Source organism: Chroicocephalus ridibundus, chromosome 1, assembly GCF_963924245.1.
Source record: "Chroicocephalus ridibundus chromosome 1, bChrRid1.1, whole genome shotgun sequence".
Classification (NCBI taxonomy): domain Eukaryota; kingdom Metazoa; phylum Chordata; class Aves; order Charadriiformes; family Laridae; genus Chroicocephalus; species Chroicocephalus ridibundus.
In genome coordinates this window covers 125,049,337-125,063,484 of record NC_086284.1, presented here as the reverse complement: position 1 = coordinate 125,063,484, position 14,148 = coordinate 125,049,337, and the positions used below count along the sequence as shown (strand labels likewise).

General features: G+C 43.2%; 4 protein-coding genes across 16 annotated transcripts in view; 2 read left to right on the top strand and 2 right to left on the bottom strand.

The window, feature by feature from the left end:
• The window catches only part of SENP7 (SUMO specific peptidase 7), a 49,624-nt gene extending 48,400 nt beyond the window's left edge, over window positions 1–1,224 (bottom strand). For 4 of the 9 annotated variants that reach the window (XM_063350017.1, XM_063350041.1, XM_063350073.1 and 1 more), the window contains exon 1: window positions 1,116–1,224. The gene's annotated coding sequence lies outside the window, so the exon portion shown is untranslated. The remainder of the gene's footprint in view (window positions 1–1,115) is intronic. The other 5 variants (XM_063350034.1, XM_063350088.1, XM_063350057.1 and 2 more) reach the window with 4 other exon arrangements.
• On the top strand, window positions 168–6,007 carry LOC134520440 (putative protein ARB2BP). The gene is made up of 3 exons (XM_063346227.1): window positions 168–192; window positions 580–803; window positions 4,670–6,007. Exons 1-3 carry the CDS (start codon window positions 168–170, stop codon window positions 5,729–5,731), a joined length of 1,311 nt encoding a protein of 436 aa, XP_063202297.1. The 3' UTR covers window positions 5,732–6,007.
• Window positions 6,008–7,901: 1,894 nt separating this feature from the next.
• TXNL4B (thioredoxin like 4B) lies at window positions 7,902–10,693 on the bottom strand. 4 transcript variants are annotated; one of them, XM_063350144.1, is made up of 4 exons: window positions 10,145–10,693; window positions 9,119–9,280; window positions 8,655–8,806; window positions 7,902–8,213 (listed from the first exon to the last, which is right to left on the bottom strand). In XM_063350144.1, exons 2-4 carry the CDS (start codon window positions 9,248–9,250, stop codon window positions 8,048–8,050), a joined length of 450 nt encoding a protein of 149 aa, XP_063206214.1. In that variant the 5' UTR covers window positions 9,251–9,280; window positions 10,145–10,693; the 3' UTR covers window positions 7,902–8,047. The 4 variants fall into 4 exon arrangements, with proteins under 4 accessions (XP_063206214.1, XP_063206187.1, XP_063206206.1 ...); XM_063350117.1 differs by lacking the exon at window positions 10,145–10,693 and adding an exon at window positions 9,595–9,695; XM_063350136.1 differs by lacking the exon at window positions 10,145–10,693 and adding an exon at window positions 9,622–9,684.
• Window positions 9,665–13,735, top strand: TRMT10C (tRNA methyltransferase 10C, mitochondrial RNase P subunit). 2 transcript variants are annotated; one of them, XM_063350106.1, is made up of 2 exons: window positions 9,665–9,711; window positions 12,180–13,735. In XM_063350106.1, the coding sequence occupies exon 2, from the start codon at window positions 12,211–12,213 to the stop codon at window positions 13,456–13,458; it is 1,248 nt and encodes a 415-aa protein (XP_063206176.1). In that variant the 5' UTR covers window positions 9,665–9,711; window positions 12,180–12,210; the 3' UTR covers window positions 13,459–13,735. The 2 variants fall into 2 exon arrangements, with proteins under 2 accessions (XP_063206176.1, XP_063206167.1); XM_063350097.1 differs by having other exon boundaries at window positions 9,705–9,864.
• Window positions 13,736–14,148: the final 413 nt, after the last annotated feature.

Genomic DNA, 14,148 nt, shown 5'->3' with positions numbered 1-14,148 from the left:
CCCACAGCTTTTCTAGTCAATCTGTTCCAGTGTCTCACCACCCTCATCGTAAAAAATTTCTTCCTTACGTCCAACCTAAATCTACCCTCTTTCAGCATAAAACCATTGCCCCTTGTTCTGTCTCTACAAGCCTTGGTAAAGTCATTGACAGCCACAATACAAGAGACATGTACTTGGGCAAGGCTCTAGATTGTCAGTATGGACAGAACTGTTAACGAAATTTTGACTACAGTTTATCTTCAGTGAAGGCATTTACTGCTTAACTCTACCCCCTGGCAAGTACACAACTAATAAGCAATTCAGACTTTGATTAGGAAGTGAAAAGAAGTCACAGAAGACATCTGTAACACTACAGCAGCTCCAAGAAGAAATAAAATTCAAGGATTCCTGTTAACAGATACACTTCTTCCTCAGAGGAAGCTTCAGAGCTTCCAGCATTCACAGGGGTTTATTCTCTTTATAAATACTCTATATGACCCCGGTGTAAGACCTTCAAACCTTACAGCCAGTTTGAAGTCTCTCAAGAAAACCTTTAAGCCCCTGTACCTTCATTTAACTCAGCGGTTTTTCAACTCACAGCCCCAGTCCCCTGGTGTGGGAAACAGCAACGTCTATTAAAAGAAAAGCCAAACTACTACCTATTCCGACGCCTACAAGGAGAAACAGCCGGGCTATCACCCCCTCAAGTCCGCCCCCGCCACGCCGGTTGCCGCCGCCGAGCGGGGTCGCCCCGCACCCCCGGCTCCGAACCCAGCCGCCGGCTTCTTTCGCGGGGAAGAGAAGGGGCTTCTCACGGACAGGAGGTAAGCGACGAGAGTCGGCCATCCCGCCTTTCCCCGCTCTCTCCTTAGCCTCTTCACGACGGAGCTGCAACGCTGCCGCCACGACCCTTCCTTTCCGTCCCCAGTGTCGGGCCGCTCACCCGCCCTCCCCTACCGGCTTCCCTCGCCATAGATACCCCGTCACGGGCGGACGGCCCGGCACCGGCCAGCGGGGACACCGGCGCCGCAGGGCCCAGCGGGGCACTGCCAGCTCGTATCACACACCCCCATCCCCAGCTTGGGCGGGTAATGGGCGAGGAAGGAACGATACCGGCAATACCCTCCAGCACTCACCGACACAGCTCCCCCACCGTTGTTGTTTATCCAGGCCCCGCCGCCGCCTGCGCAGCTTTCCCCAGTACTTCCGGGCTGAGCACCGCCTCCGCCAGGCCCGGGAAGGCCGCCCCGCCCCGTAACGGCAGTAACCGTCTCCCCGCCCTCTGCCAGCCCTGAGGCGTTGCCCGCCCTCTCGTCAGTACCCCTCGCCGTGTCCCCCGCCGCGCACTTCCCTGACCGAATATCGGCCCTACGAATCGGGCCAGGGCCCGGGCGCGGCCCCTCCTGGCCCGCCTCTCCTTCGCAGATGGGCCTGGCCGCCCTGGGTGTTAACTTCGAGGGGTTTAACCTGATAATGAACGGCAGGGGCGGGGGGGGGGCGGTGTGGAAATGCAAATGGAGCGGGGCAAATGGTAGCGCCGCGGGTGTGGTATTACACACGTTTTTCTGCATCCTGTCAAACTGACGAGTAGTAACAACGTTTAATAGTTCTGCCAAGGCAATAAATCATAGTTAAATGAAGCTCAGGCTAGCAAACACTTAAGGAAACGGGAGAAATGCTACAATTTGTGGAAGGAATCAAGAAAACCTCAGTATTTTTTAAATAAGTAATAGGCAACACAGCTGAATCAGGTTCAGATTGCACCTTGCCAATCACGTTTTCCTCATTAGCCTTCATTTCAGGGCGGCTCGGCTGCCCCTATAACCACCCCCTCCCTGTTTGCAGAGGTTTCCAGCCAGCGGCCTTGGAAACCCTCCCGCAGCCAAGTGGAGACTGAGGCTGGTTTGTTGGTTTTTGTGTTTAGGTTTGGTTTTGGGGAGGTGGGGGGGTTTTTTGGTTTGTTTGTTTGCTTTTCAGGGTAGCTTCAGAATTGTAAGTTTTGTGTATAGCTTTCTGTTTCGTCCTCTTGGTAGTGCTTTTGCATCAAGTAATGAGAAGCTGGGTAAAACTACTTTTGAAACCTTTTTGGTTTCATACCCAAGAGGTTTAGCTGTAACTCATGGTCAGGTATAAATTACAAATGTGAGATGTTAGCTTGCAACTATCAGAAACACTTAGATGGCCTTAACCATCAGCAACTGATACATTTTATAGATACATCTGAGAATATAGTATATAATGTAATGAAATACAAACTAAGATGGGTTTATTTTGTTTAACACAGAAATTGTCTACGGTCCCAGAGAGAAAAATATTTCCATCTATGATGATGACAGATTCTACAGGAGAGCATATGGTACTGTCGGGCTTTACTAGAACAGAGGAAACTTTTTTTAAACACAAAATGTCATGAAAAGTAATACTTATACTGCACTAGTGTTTCAAATATGCTGCCTGCTGTAACAATCACTAGCTGAATGTATAGCTGAAGAATCTTACTATCCAAACAGAAAAGTGGGAGGAAGGGAAAGAGGTTAATTTTTTTTTTCCCAACAGTAATTTTTTAAATCGAAACTGCAATTGTAAAGGCTGCTGGAATAAACATCCTTGAATATTGCATTTACACATAGTCAATGAAGCACAAGCAGTAGTCAACACTGATTTAGAATGTATATTTACAGAAAATAAGTAAATGCATTATGCAGCTATATCTAGAGCAATCTATAACTGCTGCTTTTTAATTCTATAAATGGTGTTATTACAATAAAATCAGTTCTCTGGACTAATAAGTCTAATATGATTCTAAGGTGCTAGTCAGGTGAACTCTTAAGTGATAACCTACTATAAATTGCTTCAAAACTTTTCAGTTCACACCTTGAAGGAAACTTTAGGAAGGGAAGTCATACCTATGCTTGATGTAAAACTGTATTTTCTTGTTTCTGCTTCCTGAAATCTTCAGAAGCCTTTCACAGTGCTTTGTTAGGCAGATAGTTAAGTAGACGTTCAATATTATATACACAAGGGTTAATTTGGAATCATGTATCCTTGTTTTGCTTTGGAACGGAAAAAACAATGTTGGTCCTAGTAGCTGAGGTAAGAGCATAGTAATTCCTGTTCATAGTATGTTGAGAAACTACGGTCTCCAGCCTTTTAGGGGTGAGGAGAGAAAGGGACAGAGACAAGTGTTGGACATTGTGGCACTCTGAGGAAACTGCATTTATCTATTCCTAGTTGTCGTGGAATGCTTCCTCTGTGCTCTGCGTTTCTCCACAGACATCTTTCTTTAAATCATGTCCATTTTTCTCTCGCTTCATTGCATGGGGAAAACAGCATGAATATGGGTATCTTCCTCCCTGCTAAATATGACCTCTTTTGTGTGAATTGCCTGTATTTCAGTAGTATAGCAAACAGACTGTCTGCCCATCTCCTTTGTGTCCTTCATGCTTCCTGCAGAATGAAAATCATAGATGAACGTGCTTACTTGCAACTTCGTGCTGTCTCCATTCCAAGAAACGGGCAAGACAATAAATGGCTTATATATCATAGAATCTAATATTTTTTTTCCTATGTGTACTTATTATGTGAGATAAAAAAGGAGATGGTAGCATTTTCTAGCCTACTCTCTATTAAGCAGAAGACAGAAATGACCCTGAAGAGATGACTTAACATCTCGGACCCAGTGGAGATTGCTCAAAAGGAAAACGTGTATGATGTCACTCTGTTGAAAAGCAAAGAATATTATTTTTTTTTTAGTTTGGAAGTGTAAGAAATAATTTTCAATATGCTAAGCAGCTTACTCAAGGCAACTTGCATTTGATAAAAGAGTTACGCTTACATGATCACTTTCTGTCCTAATAATCACCTTTATCAGATGGTATAGTGAGTTTTAATATATAGTTGGAATGTGATTTACTGTGTTTGAAAAACCTCTGTTAGTTCAGCAAGAAAAACTTAAAGGTATACGGTAGCTTGTACCAATGTATTTGCCAAATATAACTTCATATAAACCATTTGCCAAAACAAAATTACTGTGTTAAGATGATAAATTAATTTAAAAAATACTGATAATTGTGGGAATTTAAAGCTTGCAAACCTCTGCTATTAGGACAAAAATCCTGTAAAAGTCAGATTCTAACCATGCCAAAGCTTACCCTATGTTTACCATTCTACAGCCAGGGACAGTCAGCAGTGGATTGAAGAGTTATTAGGAAAATATAAGGTTATGATAAGCTTAATTTTTCAGTTGCATGGAAACTACTTCCTGGTATAACTCTTACCAGTTGATCGATCAGTCATATGAGTTGAAAAATGATCTTAGCTGAAACTAGAGACCTCAGTCTAATCTCATGAAAGCTTGCTGCGTGGACTTTCTTTCCTCCTGTTCCTAGATCACAGTGGCTAGCTTATTCTGTCGTCTATTCCACAACTTCCATGTAGCAAGTGCTTGCAAGGATGAATGAACAACTGGAGAGATTAGTACTAAGGTACTGCTGTTAGAATTTGGCAACCAAAATCTGTGAGAGGCTTTACAACCAGCTGGTTTACTACAGACCCCCAGGAGACAGTCTGTATCAACAAGTATTCTGTTTGTAACCACTTTTAAATGTGAATTCTAATACAATAGGTTTTCTTTATGTAGGTGTTGTATGGAGGTCTATCACTACATTGACATCGTCTTCTTAATTTGTAGTCGTTACAAATACAGCATGAACTAAGCTTGAGGAAACTGATAGAGGGCTCAGAGTATCAAGAGGAACTGAAGTACGACTTCAATATAAAAGGGGAACTGAGGCATCTGGATACAGGCGAGTCCTTTGTTTTCAATTATTACAAGAATTCACATGAGCAGAATCATAAACGCTATCAAGTTTTGGGACATTTGATTACTCAGTATGTTTATGAGCTCCTGGAAAGAGCCTGCATGCTGCAGAAAGTTTATATTCCTACTGATGCTGCAGAGGATGAACCAAGAAGTTTCTTTTTCATGAGTGAGAATGCACTAACATGTTCCTCTAGCCTAATTGTCCTTCTTCAAGACCATGGAGTTTTCCGTGCTGGACAGTGGGGACAAAGGACGATTGTCAGTGAGGGTCTGGAGCATGGAACACAAATACCATTCATCAAAATGGCCCTTGAAAGCCATGGGGGAGTGATTGTACTGAATCCCAACGACAACTTTGTTGATCTGAAGACTGAAAAGGAGAGGCTAAGTTTTTCTACTGGGGAAGAATCACCGCCTTCTACGCAGTCTGTCTGGTGGATTCCCAAAAGGGGCAGTAGCAGCCCTGAGGAACATACCTTGTATGTATGGGATCATTTCATTTCAAAGAGCACAGCCAAGAATGTGGCCTTCATTGCCCATGGCTACGGTGGCTTGGTTTTTGTTGATCTGCTGGTGCAGAGAAAATGTGAGGTAATGAATAAAGTGTACTCCGTGGCATTCATTGACTCCGTGCACAACACACAGCACCAGACGAGAAGTGATCCAGAAATACAAAAATGGATACAGAAATACTGCCGTGAATGGGTGTCAAACAATAAACCTCTAGATAAAGCTGTAGGTTCTCTCATGAAAGTGAATTGTCCTGTTGTCTCTGCTGGAACGGAAAAGTATGGTTTAGCACCCTCCTGCTGCTTACACGCCATCTTTAAGTACCTGAAGAGGACACTGAAAGCCAAGACCACAACAGCCACTAGGCATTCACCTGTTGTAACCAGAAGCAGCACAAGTAAGAAGAGAGGCAATAAATAAAGGTACGCTGACTTGTTCTTGATAGTGGTCTCTTCTTTTCATAACTACCCCTGCGCCTTTCAGTCATCTAAGGGCCTTCCTCTCACTGTGGAGCAGTTCTAAGTGTGACGCTAGTTTGCTTGTTTTTGAGACACACACAAATACAAGTTAACTATGAGGAAAGAAGCATGTTGTTGAGAGCTTTAAGCCACAACCCTTCAGCTGTCTGTGAAATTTAAAGTCGCATAAAATAAAGATGTTAAGGTATATCAACTCTCATCTGTATCATTTTTTTTTTTAAATAAACATTCTGTGGTTAATTGCTCTATAATCAGATTAAACTAATCAGGAAAACACTTAAGTGCATAGCTTTCATTAAAAAGACAAATCTGGAATACGAAGACCACGTAAAGGCTATATTTCATCCTCATTGTATACCATATAGTGTTTAAAATCTTTCAAAAGCTGGAACATCCACCTTCCTCCTTGAAATGTTTACTGTTAAATTGAACAATACTTCAGGGAACTACATACTACTACCTTCCCTCCAGTCACAAATGGTATGACCCAAACATGATGCAGTGAGCTACAGTAACTTCTGTTTGAAAGCCAGCTACACCAGTGAGATTACTAGGTGCTAGAAATACAATACTCTAGCAACCTGCAATTACCAAGATGATGCAGAAGAACAATGTTGTGGTTTTATCTCAGCTGTTTAATTTTAGAGAGAGGCAGAAAATAGAGATAGCTTTTAAGTGTCCATACTCAAGGTTTGCAGTTTATACAAGCAGAAGGTCAGATAACCTTTAAAGCGAATGTAAACAAAATGGTTATTCCAAATTTCCAGTTTAATCCTGTGGGAATTACAAGCGCTCAGTGTCTGCAAAAGAGCTTTGAAGGATGACAAAAACTTGTCCTACACCTTCGGTTCTCATCTCAGTCAAAAAAACTGTTGAACAGCAATACTGGCTACCAGAGAAAAGAGAGTATCAACTTCCCTTTTGTGTTCATATCCATTTCAGTCATCTCTAATAATGTTTGAAAAAGCTTCCATCCCGTTATCCAGTAATGGGTAAAAGTGTAAAATTCCATTGGAAAGGCACAGTCAGTTCAGTGCTCTTGAGAGCAAGCATAGCTTTTTAAATAGAGACTGTTATCACATCTGAATGAAAATGGTATTAAATAGACTATATGGTGCTTTAGTTCACTTATGAAAGTTGCACTGGAGATGCCATCATTGAGGATGCTGAATGGGAGCACCTGGCTAAACCGGTTTCAGAACATAAAAGGTGAGATGCAGGGAGTTGTCATTCAACTCAGCTCCATCTCCCCTCGGCAGAGATGACAGATGACGCTTATTGGTCTCTATCTACGCAGAGATAACTTGGGGGGAGCTGTGGAAATGGCTCAGCCGGGGGTGGTCTCAACACTGCATTACAATAAGAACTGAAACCCGAATGGTGCCTTTGACAAACAAAATGCCCTGAGTCAAGTCCCACCGCTATTCAGTGAGTGTGAGACCAGACATCACAAAATAAACATTGCTATCTGAAAGGCCATCAAACCACCGGAGATAACCACCCCAGATAGTGTAATCCATTCAAGCACAGTCCTGAAAAAGGATATTTAAGTCCAAAGTTTTGGGGAGAAAACTGGGGGGAATCTTCCAAAGATACAGCTGGCCTGTAAGATTCTTCCCCTTCCTTGTCCAGGATGCTGTGCAAGGTAACTTCCCGGGATTGAGTGGCCTTACCTGACAGAGAGAGGGTAAGTGATTTAATAATGTACGTATGACATCTAGCATGCTCTAAGATCGTGATCTGTGCACTCGTTTAAGGTATTCGTATCTAGTGCGCTGGTGGTTTGTGTTGTTACTTTTCGGCATCACTTGTTAGGTGGTAATAGCGTATTCTGTGAATTGTTTTGTTCTTTTCCCCTTAAATTGCAATAGTGCATTCTTCCATTGTATCCATAAGAACTTGCAACAGTGGCGTATCGGACCTGTGAGTGAAGTCCAAATAAATTGTTAATTTGAACCTCTCAGTGAAGTCTCTTTCTCTCCGTCACAGATGCATACAACCTGCCTGTTTTGTAGGTGCTGGTCAGCATGCAACTCAAAGAATAGTTGCTTGCGTGAATTCTACGCATGAACATGTAGCTATTTGCAAGGCAAGTGTGACATCACAGAATGTGTGTCTTCAGAAGGAGACCAATATAATCTTTCAACATCAATGCTCAAACTGTCCCACGGTGTCAGAAGTGGCTAAAAATGCTTGAAGAAAAAAAGGGATCTAGAACATTGGTCACTTCTGTAATTCCTTATCTTAGGTCAACCCATCAAATTCCTTGGTAGAGAAGGTCGTATTTAGGAATGTTACTGGGATCAATAGGACTTCTCACAATGAGCTTTCCACGCATTGCTCCACGGTAAATCACTTCAATCAGATCTATAAAGTCTTGCTTTGTTTTGAAGCTTCCTACAAATTTGGTATGATCTGGAGACCTAAAAGTAAGCATAAGATAAAGGTAGAATTGTAATGTTAAAGTGTTCAAAGCAGAAGCACCTAAAGACAAGAAAAGATGTATAACAAAATTGGGGGTTCTGATTTGGTCATTATGAAAGAATGAACCACACTGGTAATGGCATAACCAAGTCAGTATACTGTGACCTGCAAAGTCCAAAAAGGTGCAGTGTCATGTCTGAGACTTTAACCATACTATTTTTTGCAGAGTCAGGCATGTTTCACAGCCTGCTTATTGCATCTGAGCATCTTTCAAAATACTTATTAATTTTAAGTCCTTTTGGCATCCTACAGAGTTCTCAATGCAGATGCTGGTAACAACGTCATAGTTTTCAAACGTTACCTTTCCCAGACACGGTAGCGTAGAAAAAGACTGATAATTCATACAGAGCTAATAGATAATGACAGTTAGGATGACATACCCATAATCAACCTTCATGTGTTGTCCATTGAAGAAAAATACAGTAGATGGAATATAACTGATGTCAAAATACTGGGTGTACACTGGAACCTTGTCCACATCCACCAGATAAATGACTGCCATTTTACTTAGGTCATGAGCTGTCTTTGCAAGCTGGAAAGAGTGAGAAAAATGGATATGACAAATGGATTGAGACACAAGAGGAAAAAGGGTGGTGAGCTTTATAAAGCCCGTTTCCCTTACATCTTATCAGTTTAAGCAGGGCTAGAATATCATGTCTTCTCTACTTTAGGTACTTTGTACGCCCACTACAATAACATAAACATTCGCTTAATTTTCAAACTGTTTTATGAATATAGTATTATTCCATTTTACATTTGTCAACAAAATTTTTATGGGACACCGCATTATTAGTAGTACAGTTTACTAAAAAAAAATGATTAAAAAAGAAAAAAATGCTCTTACAATATCATCGAGCTGCAGACAAACAGCATCGTTATCTCTTCCGAACCGGAGAACCAAAACCTTCTCGGCCACGCTTTTTATTGCCTGATCCACTTCCCTCTTACAGGTCAGCTTGGGCAGCAGAAAACTCATCCCGACAGACCACGGCTTCCACTACAATCCCTACAAAAAAAAAATTTTAAAAAAGAGTAAAAATAAATAAATTTAAAAAAAAAGAGTCAAAAAACAGCGATTCTTCTCCATGCTATTAAAAAATAAGACAAAATAAAAAAAAGGATAAATAAACCACCGACCACCACGCCGGGCTGACAAACCGCTGGGGCTCCAGCTCCTGCCTCACGCCCCAGCCCGGCAGGGCCCAGGCACAACCCGACCCCCTCATCCCCGCAGGGCCTCGCCCCGCACGGGGGGCAGCGGCGGGACTCCCCCGGCCACCCCACTCAGGGCCCGGAGGCTCCCCCCGGGGATCACCGCACCCCGCGGTGCGAGGAGAGGCCCGGAACCTTGGCCGCGCCGCCGCGGAACCCCGAGGGCGGTCCAGTCTCCCGGCGGACCGGGCCCTGCCCGCGCATGCGCAGGCCGCTCCCCTTGAGGTGAGCTGGAGATGGCGGCGGAGTGGGTGCTGCCGCGGAGTGGTTGGTAGCTGCGTCCGCCGCACAGAGGTGTCTGCCCGCCCGCCCCCTTCCCTTCCCGGGCGGGACGAGACGGAGGCCAGGCGGGTTGGAGCGCGGCCGGAGCTCGGGCAGGTGCGGGCGCAGCCGCTGGAGGGGGGAGGCCTCTCCCGCCCCATGTTTCCCGCCAGCGGGCGGGGGGTACCAGCGAGAGACGGGCCCGTGGAGCTGAGGTGGCCGCCGGTGGCTCCCGGGGACTTTGGGAGCGCCCTTTCGCCTGCCCGCTGTGCCGCCCAGCCCGGGTTTCCTCGGCGGGCGCGGGCCCGGCCTGCGGCGCGGTGACCCGCAGGCCGCGCTCCCCCGCCGGTGTCCCCGGGTGGGCTGCAGGGCGCAGCGCGGCGCTTCGAGGTGTTACCTGGCTTGTGGCGTTGGGTTCGGTTGTGGGCTGGTTTAAAAATGGTTAAAAAGATCGTGTGGTACCGCGCTGTGTGAAGGAGCCGCCTCGCTCCTCACCCTGGCCTGGTGCGCTGTACGGGCCTGCCCGCGGCCACGCGTGGGCATCGGTGCTGCGGGATGTAAGGGGAATTATTCGGTCTCTGAAATATCGGTGAAGGGCCTGCCTGTTCCTGGGATTAGTTACAGTGAAGTCATGCTAAAAAAAAAAAAAAGTATCAGAAAAACATTTTCAGTCCTACAAATCTAGGTTCTTCAGAGAGATTTAGGGTAATTCTTGCAGTAATGAGACAGTTGCGTGTGTGTTGGACGCACTGAAAGGTAATTTGGCTTTTATCAAAAGCTGCCATCAAGTATTCAGATTGTGTAAATCTGCCTTTCGACTACTGATTTAATTAGCGCTCCAGTAATGAAAGTTAACTGAGGAACTGATCCCTTGATTTCTCCAAGCTGGACAACATACTTTTTTTATTATTATTTTTGATACTATGTTTAACACTTAAATGTAAAATTATGAATATCTATATAGTAACACAAATTTTCTCTTAACTTCACACTATTAAGTTGTTGGGGTTTTTTGTTCATTTTGTCTTGATAACAGTTGAAAGTGAAAGGTCACTCACCAGTTTGACCAATTAGAATATCATAAAATACATGCTAGTTTATGTATTGTTTCCTAAAAATATGCTGCTCTTTTTGTGGCTCTTTATATGGGCAGGTACATCTATAAAACCACAAAAATAAATTTAACTTGTTCTGTATATCAAATTATTTTCAGGTGGTAAGTTATTAGGGCGTTTATGAATTTTGCTTTTAAAATTTGGAGCTTATTTTTTTGTTTTGGCCAAATCATGTTTTCTCAAACATCAAAACTTCACTGATTTTACTTAAGTAGGTTGGCATAGGACAAGGAAAATATTAAACATTCTTTGGTGTTTTTCTTTTTGCAGACCTTTTACATTTAGATACAAATGTGTATCAAGTTCGTGGGATTGTGTGTTTCATGTCCTTACCTTTATGTGCCAACATAACTTCCCAGACAATTTAGCGAAAAAAAAAAAAAAAAGATGATCTTTTCCTATACTAGTTATTTATTCTTCTGTCTCCTCTTTCTAGGAGGTGTCTGGTGAATCAGACATGGGAACTCATTTGGGTGGGATGATAACCAGCTTTATTTCCTTTCTCCACCTCCTGTTTAGCTGTCCCTAAGATCGCTTTTCTGTTTGGCTCACAGTGCAGCCGTGTGAATGCTTGCACTGCTGAGGGAACCAGGAACAAGGGGCTCAGGGGACGTAAGAGTGCCTTCAGTGGCAGTAGCGTTGGCCTAGTAAAACTATAGCATTGGTAGTTTCAGTAGTTCCAGTGACCGGCAATGTGGAAACGCACAGAAGAGCGAAAACTTCAGCATTATAGAATCATAGAATGGTTCGGGTTAGAAGGAACCTTAAAGATCATCTAGTTCCAAACCCCCCCCCCGCCATGGTATTAAAGTTTGCCAATAGAGCGTTCCCAAAATATAGTGGTAAAAGCAAAAATGTGATCTTCTGTGATATAGAGTTTTCCCAGAAAAGTGTTACAGGATGAAGCATCTTGTCCGTTTTCCCTGTATAGGTAAATTAGGTAGGCACTTCCGGACGTGTTTAAAAATATTTTCGGTCTCCATGCAGCATTTTGCGTGCTTTGGTCGTGAAGGCTCTTGACACGTGATACAGGTAATTTAAATAGATCTCAGACAATAGTTAAGGGTTGTTGGAGCACATTTTGAATTGCAGTAAGTATAGCCGTTCTAAGCAGCAGAGCTAACCATGTCTCCTCACAGCAGTGCGACATACACAGTTTTTGTTGAGAAAAGAGTAGAAAAGTGGAGGCAGGTATTTCTAGTATTCTTCAAGAAGCAAGTTACTGTCTGTCAGTGTTACTAAGGATCAAAATGTGTGTGTGTGTTTTCTTCATGATTTCTGACAGGTTTTTTTTCCCCTCTCTTTGGTGTTTTGCAGATAAGTGTTTGAACACAGCACATGTCTAAGCATGCAGTCTACTAACGTGCTCCTGAAAAAAATTGTAAGAAGTTCTGTCCTTCCATTTGCTGCACAACATGGGATGAAAAAGGATTTGTTTCCACTCAGTAGAACTCTGAGTTTATCACTTTGCCTGAAGCAGGACAATTCAAGCGGTCCCTCAGAAAAACTAGATTTAGATGCATGGAAGAAGGTAATGAAGTCTGGGTTGCAAGAAGAAGTCAGTGAGACGGTCTCTGAGCATAAGGAGCTTTCCACTTTGGCTGCTGCACGTGAGATTTTGGAGATGTGGAGACTAGCTGGTAGATCAGTTCCAGAAAATATCAGTGAAGAACAGCTAAAAACCTTTATGGAATGTCCTTCCAAGTCAGCCAAAAAGAAGTATTTAAAATATTTGCACCTCAAAGAACTTTACAAGAAAAATGACAAAAGAAAGATGGATGAGAAAAGGGAAAGGAAGCAGGAAGCACAAAAGCAAGCTTCAGAAACGGATGAGACCAAAAGGAGTTCATTGGTATGTTTGTGGGCCAACGCTATGGATAAAGCATACAGCTGGAGGGCTGCTCAGGCTATGATCTTTGGCCAACCGCTAGTGTTTGACATGTCTTATGAAAAAGATATGTCCGTCCGAGAAGTTGCAAATACAGTGAGACAGATAGTCTTAAGCGAAGGCTGCAATCGAAGATCTGTGGATCCATTCCACGTCCACTTCTGTAACTTGAAAGACGACAGCCTCTACCATAAGGAGTTTATCAAGCATTATAGAGAGGCGTGGGGCAAATTGCTTATCACTGTGACAGACCAGTGCTACACAGACATCTTTCCAAAGGATAAGCTTGTCTATCTGACTGCTGATTCTCCCAAAGTAATGAAAACATTCGATCACAATAAAATCTATATTGTCGGGTCGATGGTTGATAAGAGCATAAAAACAGGTGTCTCTCTAGCACGGGCAAAGCGACTGGGGCTGGAGACTGCGGCCCTTCCGTTGGAGAAGTACTTGCTTTGGAATTCCGGTGCCAAAAATCTCACGCTGGATCAAATGATGCACATTTTATTAACTTTGAAAGATACTGGAGACTGGAAGAAGGCTCTGGAATTTGTTCCCAAAAGGAAATACTGTGGCTTTGTAAGCAAACCTGTGCATGAACTGAAAAAAACCTTAAACCTGATCAACACACTTAAACTTGGAAAGAGACAGGAAGAAGTGCGAAGGCAGTTTGCCAAGAACTACTCTAAGAAGCTAATGCAAAAGTAGAGTGATGGGGATGGGAATGATTTATTACGGATAAACTGTGCCCTTGAATGCTCCAGTTTCTTGGGAATTCTGGAACTGTATTCAGCTATTTATCTCTAAAAATGCCTTTGTTGCTCAAGTTTGAAAGGACCGTTGTTAGGGATTTTTTTTTTAAAATTACTTTAGTATTCTGGCTGTTTGAATTTCTTCACGTTCTTGAGATTATGTAAGAGAAATGAGATAATCTGTTCTAAAAATTTTATCTGTACAAAGAATATAAATCTGTCAGTTGAATCTTGCTGGAACGAGGGTGACTGTAACTGAATGCAATGGTTTTTCTTTAGAGAATACCTCAGGGCTTTGGGTTTGCAGTGGGTGGATGCCATCCACAGTCATCTTCTAAAAGGTTAGCCGAGATAAAATAGAAGAGGCCTTTCCCCTTTATTTTGGTGTGGAGATCAATCGGCTTTTGATAACTGAACTAAAAACATACGGTTGCAACCTAGCATGAGTTTGGGCAATTGCACTGTTTGTTTCTGGGTGTTCTGTCTGTCACAAATCAAGTCCCTGTTTGGAAGGAATAGTACAAATTTTCTTGACCCTGCCAAAAAACTACCTTACATAGTTTTGTGTAAGACTCTTATCCCCGAATGTCCGTGTTTTCAGCCTGTGTAGCATAGACTGCTGGAACTTTGATAAGCGGTCCTGTTA

Excerpts from the sequence above, each read along its gene's own strand:
- LOC134520440 (XM_063346227.1), top strand. The coding sequence starts at position 168 with ATGTACTTGGGCAAGGCTCTAGATT. Across the intron at positions 193-579 it reads CTTGGGCAAGGCTCTAGATT|CCCCAGTCCCCTGGTGTGGG; the intron begins GTCAGTATGGAC and ends TTCAACTCACAG. Across the intron at positions 804-4,669 it reads GGGCTTCTCACGGACAGGAG|TCGTTACAAATACAGCATGA; the intron begins GTAAGCGACGAG and ends CTTAATTTGTAG.
- TRMT10C (XM_063350106.1), top strand. The coding sequence starts at position 12,211 with ATGCAGTCTACTAACGTGCTCCTGAAAAAAATTGTAAGAAGTTCTGTC.
- TXNL4B (XM_063350144.1), bottom strand. The coding sequence starts at position 9,250 with ATGAGTTTTCTGCTGCCCAAGCTGACCTGTAAGAGGGAAGTGGATCAG. Across the intron at positions 8,807-9,118 it reads GTCTGCAGCTCGATGATATT|CTTGCAAAGACAGCTCATGA; the intron begins GTAAGAGCATTT and ends CACTCTTTCCAG. Across the intron at positions 8,214-8,654 it reads CACATGAAGGTTGATTATGG|GTCTCCAGATCATACCAAAT; the intron begins GTATGTCATCCT and ends GCTTACTTTTAG.